Source organism: Eretmochelys imbricata, chromosome 3, assembly GCF_965152235.1.
Source record: "Eretmochelys imbricata isolate rEreImb1 chromosome 3, rEreImb1.hap1, whole genome shotgun sequence".
Classification (NCBI taxonomy): domain Eukaryota; kingdom Metazoa; phylum Chordata; order Testudines; family Cheloniidae; genus Eretmochelys; species Eretmochelys imbricata.
The window spans coordinates 137,762,131-137,779,649 of NC_135574.1; the positions used below are offsets into that span (position 1 = coordinate 137,762,131).

General features: G+C 40.9%; 1 protein-coding gene across 1 annotated transcript in view; it reads left to right on the forward strand.

Annotated features, from left to right (window-relative positions):
* FMN2 (formin 2) overlaps window positions 1-17,519 on the forward strand; it is a 239,287-nt gene that overhangs the window by 53,389 nt on the left and 168,379 nt on the right. The window contains exons 3-4 of the mRNA XM_077812174.1: window positions 762-909; window positions 8,823-8,884. Coding sequence (XP_077668300.1) covers window positions 762-909; window positions 8,823-8,884 — 210 coding nt within the window. The remainder of the gene's footprint in view (window positions 1-761; window positions 910-8,822; window positions 8,885-17,519) is intronic.

Consider the following 17,519-nt stretch of genomic DNA (forward strand, 5'->3'; position numbering starts at 1 on the left):
GGAAAAATGCCTTCCCAGCCCCAAAACGGCAACTAGCCCAGCTGACAGTGACTGAGATGAGGGTGAGTTGACTTCTGGAAACCAGAAAACAAGAAGTGGCTCTGAGCACATGGCTCTTATCATGGTTCCAAATCTTGGGCCAAATCCCATGAGGTATTATGGCTTCAAATCATGGGTCAAATCTCATGAGACCTCAAGCCTACCAAGAAGTCCTGTGGGGACTAGAAATCTTGTGGGAAACTGCTCGTCCTGTCCTTTTGCCAACAAATACACCCCTTACTATCCTTGGGGTGCTCTTCTGCAAAATGATTAATTTAAATATAGGTCGTATGGCAAAGATTCTTCTTCCTCTCCAAAATCCCAAGGCTGACCCTGCCTATAGAGGGGTGATCATGAGTTGATTATGTCCCTGGGAATGGGTAGCAGCAAATTTTTTTTTCTTATGTGCACTGAAAAATGCTAACCCCAGCTCTGGCTGCTGCTGCCCGTGATGTTACTACTTCTGTGGATAAACAGAAGATGACATTTTCCATGGCTGTCAGTACAGCTCCTTGCACAGCTACTAAATTCACCTTTTAAAAAAAATGGAGGCCAAGACTTCATCACGAGGTGAAGAGTGTAAAAAAACAAGTTGCCTATATTGATGTAGGACTGGATAATGAACTATTTATGTTGGAAATGAAAGCTTTGATGTTTCTGAACTTGTTTCAACTGTCTTTTTCATACAATGAACTTCTCAACTTTCTTTTGAATAACCACAGCAAGACCAGCTTTATACTTGGGCTGCAGTTAGCCAACCCACACATTCATTGGATTACATCGAAGGGAGGCTTCCAAGGAGAATTCCATCCGTGTGGCCACCACCCAAGCCTCCCGACGAGGAGCAAAAACTCAAACATATGGAAGCAGGTATGGATGGCTTGGAGACACAAACAGGATCCAACACTTCCCATTGATTTCAGAGAGAGCTGTTGTGTGTTATTTTCAGCATTATTGAAAATCAGAGCCCTTATTTAGGTGCCTAAATATGGCCTTTGGAGCCTAATGTCTGCACCTGTTTCTAAAGATCCTGTATGCAAGGTAGAAGGTAACTTGCATGAATTTGACTGAAATATTTTGTGAAGGTATGTATTGATTTGTTAAACACTAAGGTGTACACTGACTATGTTATACATACAGCAAACAATAATGCACTTTGCCATGCTTCGTCCTTTGTTCTTCTGCAGTTTACAGCTTCTCATAGCGATGATGTGGAGCAATCTTCCTTTCTGCTGGATATGGACTCCCTTTGAAACCTATCAGTGCTATTTTTAGGTTATTAGAGTGGCAAAAGGCACATGCTGTCCCACATATGTGCTCAGCACAACCCCTGTGTTGGCAAAGGGAACAAGGAAATGGATATAAGAAACAAATGTGGTGGACTTGTTTTAGTTTGGTGCATTTCAGAAGTTGTTGAGTTACTTCACCAGTCTGTTTACTTTTTTATTATCTTGTCTGAGTGAATTCATTATTCTTTCTAATTGTCTAACAGCATTTGTTTAAATGAATAATGAACAATCTCTTGTTTTGTAGGCTAGAAAAAACTAGATTACCACTGAAAAGAATTTCAGGTCTGCTTTTGGTTAGAAGTCGTGACGACAGACAAATATCAGAGGTTCAGGGAGGCTTAGTTTTGAATTAGCATTCAAGAGCTCTCTACATTTTGAGGCTACATTCATCCCTATGGCCTATATGGCAAGCCACTCACTATTTACAACTCTTCCTTTTCCCACCACTCCTTCTGCCTTTCCTCAGCAAATAAGGAATTTGTCATTATTTCAACAGATTTCCTAGCACTGCTGCTAGGCTCTGGGGGTGGTTGATATCAAACTTGCCTCACTCTGGGCCTTTCTAAGAATGGTCTGAGAATTAGGCTGTGTCTACACTAGGAGTGTTCTGCCGGTACAGGAATATCTGTATACTCTACTGGCAAAGCACTTCTAGTGTGGATGTAGCTTATACTGGAAAAACTACATTTTTTGCTGACATCATTTATTCCATCCTTGCTCCGCCCTGAGTAAAATAAGCGACACCAGCAAAAATGCAGTTTTGCCAGTATAACTGTGTCTACACCAGGGGCTTTTGCCAGTACTGGTTTGTTAGTCAAGAATCACACCTTATCACATCCCTGACTGACATAGTTGTGGTACGAGGAGAGTGTAGTGTAGATATGCCTGAAGTTTTGTGTGTTGTAGTGTTGGAGACTAGAAAATAGTGGTGCCAGGGACTGTTCTAATTATAGGCAAACTAGGCATCTGCCTAAGGCGACAGGGCCAAACCTGAGTGGTGCTGAGACCCCACTGGGTCGGGTTGCAATGCCATTCACTCAAATTTGGCTTAGTGACCCCTCATCATGACAGAGGTATGGCTGGGCTAAACCTGAGTGAGTGACCTGGCACTTGCGCTCCCCCACCCCCTTCTATCATGACCACCAAACCATCAGAAAGCTCACCACGCCTTCCCAGAAAGTCCCCCTCGGGGAGTGCACCCTCTGGATGAGCACCTTTGCTCTGTTATAGGAAGGGGAAGGCACTGAAGATGTGCCGATGGTGGCAAATTATCTTGAGGGGCCACTGGGTGGTGTCGAGGCCTCAGCAAAGGTGCTGCTAGACCTGGTAGCTGAACTCAGTTCCTGTAAGGGTCAGAACCTTGTGCCTGTTGACACAAATGGAGATTTGGCTGGTGTGTGTGTGTGACTGTATCCAAAGCCTCTTTGGAGTTAAAAAACAAAAGAACTGAGGTTACAATATAAACACTGCATTGTCCCTTAATTTACTTCCAAAATGTCCACTGCAGTATAAGCAATCTAGTGATATAGTTTACAAGTAAACAAAACCTGCCTTCCTGACATAGCCAAAACTTTGAAGCCTTGAGTATCAGATGTTTTTGCTTTACTAATCCAGATTATGTATATTCTCACAAAAATAAGTCAGCCTCAATTCTCTTAATTTCAGTTGCTTAAAAAAGTCCCCTCTTCCACTCTCCCCCCCACTATATAGCATTCTGTTTATTGAGCTTTAAATCTTTCTTTATTTAAATTGCTTTAACAAGAACAAGTTCACAACTCTGGTGGACACGGTAACTGAGGTTAGCAGAGATTTATCACAACTAAGTATTATACTAGTTATCCAAGGAAAAACAGTGACTTTGGTTAAATCAGAATACTTAGAAGTATAAAAATTTTGAAGATCTATTAATTTGGAATACCAGCAAAACAGAACAAAAAGCAGTTTAGTTTAATTTAAAAATACTGCTTGCTTAGATTCTGTATTTTTCCACTTCCTTTTTGAAAATTCTGTTTATTTGCCTAAAAAAGATTAATTTAATTAATTTGCTTCTGCGTTTGCTCCTACCCATAGACTCTCAAACCCTTTTTTTGGAAAGTTTATTCAAACTGTTAGCACCTTTAAAAAAGAGTTCAAACATTTCTGTCTAAATGGCTTTAATTTGTTTGCTAATCAGAAAAAAATGAGGGAGTTTGGTTATTGTTGTAATTAATGTCCAATGGAAGTAATTTCTGCACATAAAATGTAATATTTTTTTACATGCCTACTTTGTAGAGGACAGTGAAGGTGAGTAATGTTAAGTGAATAATGAAGTCTTAAAAATGAGTCTACCTGAGATTTGTACCAAAATTGCATATATAAGAGGTGCATGTGCCTTCTGAAGCCAGAGGGGGAACACCTTCTTAAATGCTGATCTTAAAATCTAAGAGAAGAGGCCTGCAGTTTGCTTTGAAAGTCAAATGACTTGGACTTTCTCAGACCAGTGGGAGAAGCTATTGAGAATGTCCGGACTCCAGCAAACCTAAGAACATTAACCTTAGCTCATTAGGGCAGATCTACACTACAATTAAAAACCCAAGCCAGCCTGTGCTAGCTGACTCAGGCTTGCGGTGCTCAGGCTAAGGGGTGAGTCCTAGAACCTGGGTTCCAGCCTGAGCCTGAATATCTACGACACCTCAATTAAACAGCCCCTTAGCCTGAGCCCAAATCAGCTGGCACAGTCCAGCAGCAGCAGTCTAATTGTAATTTAGACATACTGCTAGATAACAGGGTAGTGCATAGGTTAAAGACCAGCCAGAATCCAAGTGCTGTTGATAACTTAGCAGAAAAATGTTTTGTGGTTGAAAACTCTTATGCTACATACATGGACTGAAACATAGTGTGTGCCATTGGTAAGTGCTGGTACTATGAGTATATTTAAAAATATGGAAAACAAAGAGAAATATAAAGCAACATAGAATTAGCACCTCAGCAGGGTTTATAGCATCACATTATGAAATTTTTAACAAATTTGAAGGAATAGTGGCTAATGCAATGCAAATTATAAATAAAACTCTAGATCAGTTTAAGGAGAAATGCATAGGAGAGTCAGGAAATGTATGTTTACTCCTTTTGTGTTGGGGAACCCCCCAGAAGAAATTATAATAAAGGTATTGATATATGTTTATAATTTATTTTTTAAAAGTGCATCTATAATTTAATGTAGGATGGTAGGAACATCTGCATCCTTGGAAAATGGTCACAATAGTTTTCAAGAGCAGATGAAAAAGGGCATTTCTGGTCACTAAAGCCATCCTAGGTCAAGCAGGGATTCACAAATATCCTTAGCTTGCAAACCTCATTGCTGAAGCATGGTTAATAATGGGGCAGACTTGATACTTCCCTATCCCCAAACAAGCAGTAACATCATCTTCATCTAATCTGGATCTGTACTTAACCAGGCACCGGGGAAATGCACAGATCTAACTGATGAAAGAGACTTAAAGCTGTGTTTTATAAGCATAACATTGGATCTTCAGCACCTGCTGTCTCATTATCTCCCCTGGCAGCCTCAGGAGGTATGACAGAAGAAAACTTTGTGAAACATCATGAGAATGCAAGAGAGAACCCTAGGGGTAGATGACGAGTTACCAAATACCACCTTCTGGGATCTCTTTTAAGATCAAAGAGTAGAACCTGCTCTGCCAGGGTCTGTAGTTAGGTCAACAAAACCCCATGGTCACTGTTATCAAAGGCTGCAGATAGCTCTAAAAAATGGCCATGCTTATTTTGTCCATCACTAGAAGGAAATCAGCCAACAGCATAACCTTTTGTCGGATTCCATGCTCATTATTTTAGTCTGTACCATATTAAAATCTGAAAGTAGATTCAAAGGCCACAAGGAAATCTGAAAATTCTAGGTTTTGTGGTGTTCCTTTGCCATCACCACCTAAATGAGCTTTCACAAAAAAACAAAACAAAAACACAAAACCAAAACCAACCAAACAAAAAACTAATAGGGAAAACTATAGAGGACTATATTGTATAAAGAGATTGTCATGAGAGTTTTTTGAGCAAAGGCCTGACAGCTGCTTGTTCTAGACACACTGGCACTCTGCCCTCTGGCATTAACAATTTCTACCAAAAAAAGCCAATGCCTTTCTGCTTGTTTTTTTTTTCCCCTGGTCATTATAGACATGTGTTCAAGTCACAGTTAGCATCCTAAAGTTCCTCCAGTTCTCCTCCAATGAGTGGAGCTGGCTAAAAGTCAATTTTGGCATAATATGGCATTTGCTTCCTCCAGTCCCAGAAACATACTGATTTATATGGTGAATCCAGTCACTATTTGGAGTGATGTTATACACACTCAAATTGTCCAAGTGAGAGACATTTCAACAGTATCTTAGATTAACCATGTTTTGCACCACAGCAGTTCCATTAGATTTAATGCTACTGTGGAGAAGAATGCCATGGCTCTTGAAGGGAAAGAAGCTTCAGATTTTAAGTACTTACCTGGTAGCCTTGAAACATAACCACCACTGGTACTGTAGCTTGTGAACTGTCATGGTGGTGTATGAGGAGAGCATGTCTTGGAGCTAGCATACTGATGGTCATAGCCCACAGGTTTGTTCACTGTTCAGTGCTGCTCCTGAGAGATGTCAAAATGATTTGTTTCCTCCATTCTTTATGCACAGATCAAAGAAATAGTTTGGTTGCCTTGCTGGGAGCAAAGTGGAACCTGACTGACTAAATTGTTGAGTATACTTTGACTATTCATAGCACCATGTCACAATATTTTACAGATATAAATGAGCAAACCCTGACCACACCCCTGCCAAGTAGGCAGATATTAGCATATCATGATGGGAAACTGAGGTTGTTGTATGGGGAGGTTGCTTAAGGTCAAACACGAAGTCTGGAAAGTGGAAAATGCAAGCCAGAGCTCTTGACTCACAATCCTGTACTTTAACCACAAGAGCATTTGTCATCAACAATTAAATAAAAATAGAAAATCTTCATTATTCTCTCCAAAGATTCAGCAAATTGCTTTCAAGTACAGTATGTGCACTGGTTGCTGCATGTATCCATCCTTGCCAGCACAATCTGTAATTTCTTTTATCCAGCATGCAATCAGATACTGCGCCGTATAAACAAAGCTGGAATGTACAGTATGTGTTTCTGACTGAAACAAATGATATTACCAGAATCAAAGTTTTCACTTAACTTTTTTGACTTGACCAACAGTCACTATTTTAAGTTTGACTTAAATGTTTTTATTAAAAGGCAGCTCTTGAAAAGCTAATGATCAGTGATTACCCTGTCTTTAAAATAAGAAAGAGAATCTACTTCTTACTAGCATAATATTTTAATGTTCATTTGCCAGGGAAAAGAAACAGAAATGTTCTTAATTTCTCTGATATTTTCTTTCAGTGCCACAGTGATGACTGTTGGTGAGCAGTGGTTCTATTTCAAGCTATATTACATTGGAACAAAATGACTCTTTGCTTTAAAGGCATAGATTAGCAAAGCAGTGCTCGTAATTGTTCCCATTGGGTTTTCTCCTGATTCTTAGTGCAGAAACCATGACAGTGGCTACTGCTAGATATGAAAACTGATTACTGCTTTAACTTTTCAGTTTGGCAGGTAGCACATGGCATTACACTTCTGAAACTTTTTTTTTTATTGCAAATTTCCTACAGTGGTGTTGGATGGTGAATTAATTCTGGGATGGGAGGACAGGTTCTTTGTCCAGAGGGAACTCAATCCAATCCATTCTCCAACGTCCGGGTTTTAGGGGGAAATCCTGGGTGTGGAGGTCCCCCTGGTTCGGTGCAGTTCAGGTCAACCACTTTCACAGCACTGTTCTCTCCCCTGTACAAGACCTTGCAGAGCCACTAGGGATGGGGAAACCTGCGGGCAGGGATGGAGTGAAGGTTCCATTATATTTCTCTCCACTGTCAAAAGCCCCATGGTAAAGGGGGGTGGGAATTTAATGTAGTATCAGGTCACATTAACCTTTAACTTTTCCATGCTGCCCCAATACTTAGGACCCACCTTTTAAAAGGGGGCTTCCAAGATGATATTATATGAAGGAAGCCTGAAAGTGAGAGTGAATGTGTGGGGGAGACTTTCGGGGCAGGGTGTTGAGAGGCGTGGCAGAGGTCACCAAAAAACACAAGTTTTCTGTATGTGTGGGATTTCCCTGGTCTCCTGTGATCACCTGGGATCTATATAGTTTGAGGAGAGTTGCTGGCTATTCCACAGGTGGCTAGACCAACCTCTTAATGGGATAATATGTTAAAACAAAGTGTGGGGGCTTTCCAGGGAGTTTTATTCATCCTAAGCTTCCTGGGGGGTATTCTATGGGAGGGTTGTCTATGCTCTCGGTAAATATTTCTGACAAAGGGAAAGATAAATTTTTGATGATGACAGTGAAGTTTATTTATAAACCATTTAAGATGATACCCTTTAACTAATGGTGGGGCTTAGTGAATGCTATACAGCCTGAAAGGAGGAAGACTGATTATGTATAAAAACTATTGAATTCATTTAAAAATAAAAACAATTCTTATTTTTTTGAAAAAATCCACCCCGCTATGGTCCCTTTAACTTGTATTCTGAAAGATTAAGCACCATCTACACTCAAAGTGCAGTGGCAGTCAAAAAAGCTAATGATGTTGGGAATCATTAGGAAAGGGATAGAAAATAAGACACAAAATATCATATTGCCTCTATATAAATCCATGGTATGCCCACATCTTGAATACTGTGTGCAGATATGGTCACCCCACCTCAAAAAAGATGTATTGGAATTGGAAAAGGTAATAGAAAATTATTAGGGGTATGGAACAGCTTCCATCTGAGGAGAGATTAATACGGCTGGGACTTTTCAACTTGGAAAAGAGACAACTGGGGCGGGGGGGAGATATGATAGAGGTCTATAAATTCATAATTGGTGTGGGTGAGATTTTGTGGCCTGCGTTGTGCAGGGGGTTGGACTGGATGATCATAGTGGTCCTTTCTTACCTTGGTATCTATGAATCTATGAGAAAGTAAATAAGGAGGTGTTGTTTACTCCTTCTCATAACACGTGAACTAGGGGTCACCAAATGAAATTAATAGGCAGCAGATTTAAAACAAACAAAAGGAAGTATTTCTTCACACAGTGCACAGTCAACCTGTGGAACTCCTTGCCAGAGGAAGTTGTGAAGGCCAAGACTATAACAAGGTTCAAAAAAGAACTTGGACATATTCTCCATGAATTTATCATCAGTGGTTATTAGCCAGGATGGGCGGGGATGGTGTTCCTAGCCTCTGTTTGCCAGAAGCTGGGAATGGGTGAAAGGGGATGCATTACTTGATGATTACCTGTCCTTCTGTTCATTCCCTCTGGGGCATTGGCCACTGTCAGAAGATGGGCCTTTGGTCTGACCCAGTATGGCCATTCTTATGTTATGTTCATGTTGAATGAAACTTCTCTTGAAAATGTTCTGAATCTGTATTTCCTTTTCAATCCAGAGTTTGAAGCAACTATCTTGGAAACACAGAAACAATACATAGAGGATGTTCAGCGGGTACAGGTAAGACCTTGGCTGGAGATGTAACCAGTATGTGTTACACTTCTTTTGTAATATGATTTGGAAGCTGATGTGTTAGCCCCTTTGGAAGTAATTCTCATGTTTCTGTAGCCTGAATAGGTGGTGCAAATCTTTAGAAATGTGTTTTTTCTTTCTAAATTTGTTGTTTCAAAATATTGATACATAGTCCAGATTGTATATTTACATGAAGAGACTCTTGGCTATCTACTGACTGCAAATGATCCCTTTGACAGGTAGTTTCTATGGACCTGTGTTACTGACCTATGATATGCAGGAGGTCAGACTAGATTATCACAATGGTTCTTGCTGGACTTAGAATTGATTAATCTGTACCTGTGTGGCTTTTCCTCAGATGAACAGTACCCAGTGCACAATAACCATTTAGAAAATACTATTTCCTTGCAGGCTCCTCGGTCAGTGACTCTCCTGAATTCATGTTGTAGTCAGATGGCATGTGCAAAACTCAGCAGTGTGAATGGTTCATCATCATGTCATTATTTGTTTGAAGCTCTGGCTTTGCCCCTTGAGAATGATAGTTTAAAACAAAATCCATTAAGTGGCATTTTATGACCATAATGGAGAAATTCAATGGTGGTTTTTGATGGAAACCTTGAGAATAGAAGTCAAATACATATGTTGGCTTTATGACTGGGTGAATGAAGCTGAAGATATAAACTATCCCTCAGGGTTAACATTGACAAAGGTCAACTTCACAGCACAGTAGCTCGTAGGCTAAGTTTATAATAATGATGAGCAATTTTGGATGCTCACCTTGAGACATGTTAAAGAGACCTGATGAGGTTAGGTGCCCAGCACTTTCTGAAATCAGAAGGTATGTATTGAGTTTGGGTACCAAAAACTGAGGCACCCAAAATCACACTAACTCCAGATTTTCAAGGGTAACTTTAATGTTCATCCTAACAGAAGACTGCATGAAAAATAGTGAAGATATTATTTCACTATAAAACAAATATATGGGGTGAAACAAGGAGGGAGGGGGAGAGGAGAAGAGGGGCAAGGGAGTGTGACAGTGTGAGAGTCTAAAGACCAGAAACTCAATCACTGACTCCACCCTCCAGCTTGGAGAATTTCATTTTTTTTGTTTGAAGGCTATTGCATGATTTTCCAGGAATATATGAATAAATGTTTATATTCTTAAATGCATGAGGAATTTTAGTGGGAAGCAGCAGACTTTTTGTTCCACTTCTTTTGTCTCTACTCTGCCAAACTCCCATTATTACTTTTAAACGTATACCTCATCTTCCTCCTATTCCTCGTCTCCCCAACCTAAATTGGTTCTTAGCATTCACGTCTGTGAAAGTGTCACCTTTGTTTCAGTTACTACATGGAAAAGCAATGGGTCATAGGTTTAATTTAGCATGTTAGGGCAGTAGTCAACGTTTTGGTTAAATTTTCAATCTACCAAGACTCAATTACTCCTGGGAGAATTCTGCACCACTGTGCATGCACAGAATTTATGTCCCCCCACAGACTTCTTTGCTTCTCTGAAGAAAAATGATTTTCTGATGGGGAAGCAAGGGGAAGTCACAAGAGCGGTCATGCAGCCCTCCCCAACAGTATGTTTTGGGGGTCCGGGGCAGCTGGCAAAGAGGTAAATTATGGTGGTGCAGGGGGGGTGGGACTGGGGAAGACCCAGCTCCATACCCTGCACTGGGCTCAGCTGCTAGTCCTGGCTGGGCTGGGGGGGATGGGACTTCCTCTTTCCCTGCACGGCATCCAGGGCCATGTCAGACCCTCCCTCATATTTCTCCTAGAGCTGCAGGAAGCTCCGCAAACTCTCCCCTCCCCCCGTCCCCCCACTTCCTGCACCCATCACTCCTCAGCTGCAGGGTGAGAGATCCTTGTACAGGGAGCTGCTGCCCTATCCACCCAACCCCTGTGCATCCAGAACCTCTCATACCCAGACTCTTCCACTGATCCCCACCCCCCACATTCAGAACCCCCCCCACAATGAGTCCCACTCCCCCTGCACCACCACAAGACACCCACACCCAGATCCCCACCCCACTGAGCCCCATTCCCCCAGCATCTGGACCCCTCTGAGTCCCCTACATCCAGACCTCCCTGCTCCCATCCAGACCCCCCCCCCAAGCCCCAACCAGCTTCACCTAGACCTCCTGCATTACTGTTGCACCCATAACCCTGAAACTATCCCCTGTGCATCCAGATCTCCCACTGAGCCCTCTGCACCTAGATTGCCCCACACAGAACCCTCTCAACCCACACCTGGACCCCCCCCCCAGCCTTTAAGCCCTTCCACATTTGGATCCTGCCTTGCTGAGCCTGCCTGCACACACCTCGTGCATCTGGCATGGCGGGGGGGGGTGTGTTTCTGGGGCAGGCCCAGGACTTATGCTTTGTCAGGGTTGAGTGCAACCTCACCACTGAGTCTGTGTCTGGGGTGAGGGGAGCTTCACAGTGACCTCCCACCTCTGTGCAGCCAATGGCCTGTGCTCCCCAATGCCATGCTGGAGCCTCCACATTTATTTGGCAAATAAAATTTGCAGAATTTTTAATTTTTTGGCACAAAATGCCCTCAGGAGTATCAAATGTACGGTACAGTGGATGGGATTTTCAAAAGCACTCTGCAATGGCTTAACTCAAATACCATTGAAGGCAATGGTATTTTAACCACTGATTTTCAAAGTAAGCGGAGTTAGTCCAGTGCAGCGTGTATCAGGATCTATAGGAAACACTAGAACACAAGGAATTCAAGAAATTTTGTATGGATGGCAGTTGATCAGCATAAGTAAACTGGAACCTTCAGTTAATGATTCAGCATTGGTGATGCATTCTGTAATAAATTATAGTGAGGATATGAAGTGAGCTAACTTGGGGCGTGTAAAAGGGTGGGCTTGCCCGCAGCAGCTCCTGCTGGTTACGTGTTGCTGTATGGTGCCCTGTCTCAATTTCCCCTTCACAAGTTCCCGGGAATAATCCACAGAGGTTTATGTCAATAACTCCTCTTCTTGGGAACTGGTTTATTAACATAAAATAAACCCAAAGTACAGTCTCCTCCATCCCAGTCTCCCAAGCTTCTCAAAATAGTCTCTTCCTAAACAGCTCCTCCTTCCTGAGATCTGTACGCCTCCAAGCCTTGATGCTAGGCACAGTTATCAGCAGATTCAGTCTCTCCCCTTGAGCTCAGGGGGTTGCACAGGCCCCTTTCTTGGACCTGAGTATGTTGAATTCTCAGATCACTCTGTCACAGTTCTGGACAGCTGCACCTGTGTTGCCTCCCTGTGGTCCAGCAAAGGCACGCATCTAGGCTCCTGGCTCCTCCTGGCTGTCACCTCTCTTGAGCAGAGAGACACATCTCTCTCCCTTCTGACCAGGTTTTTTCTGGGCTTCATAATTCCCTGCCAACACTGTGAGTTCCCCAGCAAGTCAGACTGCCTTAGCAGGCCTGCTTTACTTTATCTCCAGAAGCTATTACCAGCGTAATTGCCCACAGTTAAGTTACCACACTGCCCATTCTATGCAAACATTTATTATTAAGGTGAAAACATTAGAGAAAACCTATTAAAACAACCTACATGCATGCTAATAATCTTACCAGAGACCACCCCTAATTCCAAAGGCTCTGGCACATGAACAGTCCTTCAAACACCATCAAGAATTTTTTCTGTGGTTGTACGTTCATAACTGCCTTGGCTCATAACAAGCACATGCATGAATCTGAGAGTCACTCCTTTATACAGCTGGGGCCTCTGATCTTGTCCTCATGTAACAAGTTATCAGCAGACAAAGGTCCCCTCAGGGCAAAGCTTCAAAAGGCTGGAATCTTTGCCCTAGAGATTGCCTGGGAAATCCACTTAACTTTTATTCCAGAAGTCCATCCTTGAGTGGTACATTGCTTTAGGTAATCCTTTGAAGCCCGTAACACTTCCCAGGGATTACATTGATCATGTCTGCCCGCTGGAGATGTTACATACAGTCCCACAATAATACATAAACATTTGCATTTTAATTCAAAACACTCCTAAGATACTTAAACTTCATTCAATAAGGTTAGGCCAGAAGACTGACTAAATTACACTATACGGAGAGTCATGAATAAAAGAGCATGAATCTTTGGGAGGATTGGTGAGGAAGAAAACTGGTTTGGAACAGGGAGTGGGCAAAGTTTCAAGTCTTTTTTTTTTTTTAATAACTATTTGGTTCAACCATCTCTGCTAAAAATGAACTGGTATATTTTGATAAAGGAAGGATATTTATGAAGAATATTGGTATACCAGAAGAAACAACTGAATGATGAAACACTAGAATGTATCTATTTAAATGTTGTTCACTTTCCATAATTAAGATTTGAATTATAGAAGCTATGAATGGAATGAGTTGTAATACAGCTACAGGGTGGAATGGTGGTAAAATATCTTAGTCTCAGGTAACCTTTATTCTTACTTCAAGTCATGCACATTTTAATAGATTATTTTCCCCACATCTTCGGAAAGGCAATTATTGTTCTCAATCCCAATAAATCATTAGAAAATTATTCCAATTATAGGCTTTATTTGATTTGTACCTACAGCTGAATCTGTTTTTCAAGAAACATTTAACCAAAAAAAAAAAGTCCAAAACCTGTTGGAAAATTTACTCATTATCCCTTATTTTAGTTATCCTACCACTTGATCCACTTGTCATTAAAATGAAGCACAACAAAAAGAACTAAGGAACTTTACTGTACCAAAGAATTCCGGTTTAATGGAGATGTGCTTGTGTTTTGTTACTAATAGAAAAGTAAAGAACCAGTTTACTGCAATTAGAACCATTAGGAATTGTCGGAAACAAGAAACAATCATGGTGGATTGTTTCATTTACTGTGGAAAATGTGGTATTCTGTAGCTTTTGGAATGTGACTTCAAATATTTCCCCAACTCTTCTGTTCAGAAATAAATCTAAAAGAAACTGGCTAATTAAATGCTGATGGTCAGAAAACTGCTGTAGTATGAATAGAACCCCACCCTTCCTAAAATTGAAGACTGGATAATAGAGACTAATAAATTTGAAGTCTTAGAACCGAAGTATAAAAATGGATTTCTTTCAGTATGGGTAGTACATTTTTTTATATTCTTTAAAACATGTCATATAACTGAAAATTCAGGTCCAGTCTGGTCATTCTTTCTTTCTGATTTACTGTACTCCCATATTCCCAGCATTTCAAGACTTGAATTTTACATGGAAATATGTATGTATCTGAATAATGAAATGTCTCCCCTATGTCATCTTTCCTTCTATTTTCTCTGCTCATTATTTTATTTAATAATTTTTGTTTAATTTTAGCAAGCGTGATAATGAAGGTTTTATCTTCTGTATCATTTTGGACTGTTGCTTGATCCCATGTCCCCTCACTGTCTAAATTCTCACTGATTGTAAAAGGGCCATGTGATCAGGCCTTTAATGTAATGTTTACTGGGTCTGAGACTTTCAAAGCTGACTACAGCATTTAGCCACACAACTCCCTTTGAAGTTAATGAGTTATGTGATGAATCCCCTAGCTGGCTTTGAAAATCTCAACCCAGGATCCTTTTGTTATTCAAACATATTTTTATTACATTTGATTTAGTAAGTTTTTAGAGCTCTTGGTCTCTATCAGTCAGCAGTAACTTCGGCTGACGGTAATGGTGACTTCTTCCATCTTCCATGACTCTCTGTCACAGAGTAGCTTCCTCTTCTGGAAGTAGCATAGATAAAGGCTTGTCTGGGTAGGGTCATCCAGATGACTAAATCCTTATAGATTCCATCATGTGTGAAAAGTAAGTCCTTATAGATTCCATCATGCTCTTCTGTTCTCCATTGTGGTTTATTTTGAAAGTTGGAATAGAATATATGTGTATAGGTCAAATATCAACTTTCATTTTACTTTCCCAAATTTGTCATCAAGGTTTCCAAACTTTCTGTGAAGTTGCTAACTATTCTAAACAGTGGAACATACTTTAGTATATTTTCCTTTTTGTTTAATATCAAGGAAGGAGGAAAAAGGACCCTCCTCCCCATTTTTTCCCCCCTCATCATCCTTGTATCCAGATAAATCCTTCTAGAAGGGATCCCACCCTTCATATAAAGGCATACTTCAGTCTAAGGAACTTGTATGGCGATACAATGAGGAGTGTTCCCATCTGGGCTCTGACCCCTTTTTCTTGTACTGATTATGTCCCCAGCCTAAAGTCAGCTAAGTAGATTATTTTTCTTCTTCTCTGACTTAACAAAGAAAGAAGCCTTGATGTGAAATTGACAACAGTGTGAAACTAAGGCTTCTTATAGACTCTTTTTCTGGCAAAAGCAATACTTAGATATCATAGAGCATAATCAGCTATGTCTGATATATCAGCTATGTCTGATATAATTGCGGCATAAAACTGGCAATTTAAAATAACGTATAATAGCTTGTAGGTGACTAAGATCTCTAAATGAAGCAGGATGCTCCTCAACTAAAACCATTTAGGAAACTTGTGAAGGATTTGTGGAAGGTAGATGTGGAAAAGCCTTTTTAGGCCATCTGGTCCATTTCCCTGCCTGTTCAGGGTTTAGTCCCTACAGTATATTTTCTAACTTTTTAGCTTTAAAAGTTCTCTTAAGACTGGAGTTCACCTATCTAAAGCGATCTCTCTCTCAAAAATGGTAAAGATATTTATATAGTGAAGATAACAAATATAGTACCAATAAAAGAAACCTGCTCTAGTGGATTTTCAGAGCCCTTTGCTCTTTGTGTTTCCATGAAGATCTGTGTACAAGTTCTCCCCAGTCTGGACAAAAAGAGCTATTTTTTTATACTACAATCTCTACCCAATTTTTCCACCATGCTTTGCCACTAGGAGGTATAAGATTTTATATTAATGAGGGAAGAGGAGAGTTTCAGAGCATTCTACTTCAGGAACTCCAACCCCAGGGCTAAATCCAGAGATAGCAAGATAGCTTCTGTCCAGGCACCACACTTCTTCCCTTCTGGCTGCCACTTTCCTCTCAGCAGCACTGCTCACCAGTGCATGAAGTGTATCTAGTCAAAAGGGGTCACAGACCCGACAAAAAACATGTCTACAACTTGAGCTAGGTTGCAGACAAGCATGTGTTTCAGTTTTGCCTGGGAGAAACTTCTGATTGACTGCTCTCTCCATTTCCCTGCCTCCTGGGCTAGAGCAGCCAATTGGAGCAGCTGTGGGAAGGAGGCAGAGTTCTTTACTTCCTCCCCTCAGGAGCAGACATCATTCTTAGGGGAGCAGGGAGAGGGAGCAAAAAGAGTGCAGCAGCTCATAGTTGCTCTGCTTGCTTCCCTCCTGTGAACAAGGGATCCCTGCCTCCCCTTTGCAACCCCTGGCGTGGGATGGGGGGGAGAGAACTGCATTGCAGCTCCCCACTCCTCTGGGGCTGGGGAGAGGCAGGAGAAGAGCCCCAGGAGGTGTAGAAGGAGTAGAATGAAGCTTGGGTCGAGAGAACAGATGGGGGACAGAATTGATTGGGGGGCTGGAGGGAGCAAATCACAAGGGCAGAATTGATGGGGGATGCGCGGACAGGCAGATCTCATGTGACTTTCGTTTCTGTAGAAAAATATAGACCACTCACTTTTTTCCAAACTATTCTGCTACTGGTAGCAGAAAGGAAGGTGTCTTATAATTGCAACACCATTGTATATAAGTCTGGTTTTTGCTCTACAATGGGTCAACCCATATCTTAAAGACAGTAGATATTTGATATTTAGCCACCCCCTGCCCCCCACCCCCGAAAACAACCTTTTGGTCCTTTATAGTCTAAAAATGATAACTTAACTCTTTCTAAATATTTTGATAATTCTCCATTAGACACAAGTTGAGTGCTTATCTAGAATATCACATAAACGTAATCTTATGGGGCAGGGCATTTTATTTAAAGGTGACCACCCAAATGAAATGAATCATTTTGTTGAAGATGATTTATCCTAAGTTATCCTATTTCAGGAGGTGGAATGACTTTGCATTAAGTATTAAACTGCCTTCACAACTAAATATTTGGTCATCAAGAACTTTTGAATTTCCTGTGCCCTAGGATTTCTAACTCTGTTATTGACTCATTTGGTCCATCTCTATCCCAACTAACAAATTATCCCTCAATCAAAATTATAGATCCTTTTGGGACATAGTGTACTTTCCCAAGTACTACTAGCTAAACTATAAAATAATTTTGGCAGTTCTCGGATTCTAAAGACAGATCATGAAATACAAATCTATTGATGCATTTTCCAGCAATATCAATAAAAAATATAGCTTTGATGATCTCACATTATCTGACGCATTTTGCCCCATGCAGTAACCTTTTACTACTTTAAAAGATTATAAATTTGATTTATGGAGCATCTCCCCAGAATATAGTGCACTGAGGATGCACATTCTTCCTGGCTCAGATGAGGAGTCTTGTTTGTAATACTTTGCACCAACCTTTGGTAGCAACAAGCGACTAAGAAAAAAAAGTTAAGAGTTGTAGCACTGTGGCAAACAGAAGCTTCAGATCTTGAGACTTAAAAAAACAAACTTCTGACATCTTGAAAGGTTAGCGTGTCATCACTGTATTTGAAGAAGTGATCCACAAAACAGTTGTAAATGACAAGGGATTTCTTTAGCACTCT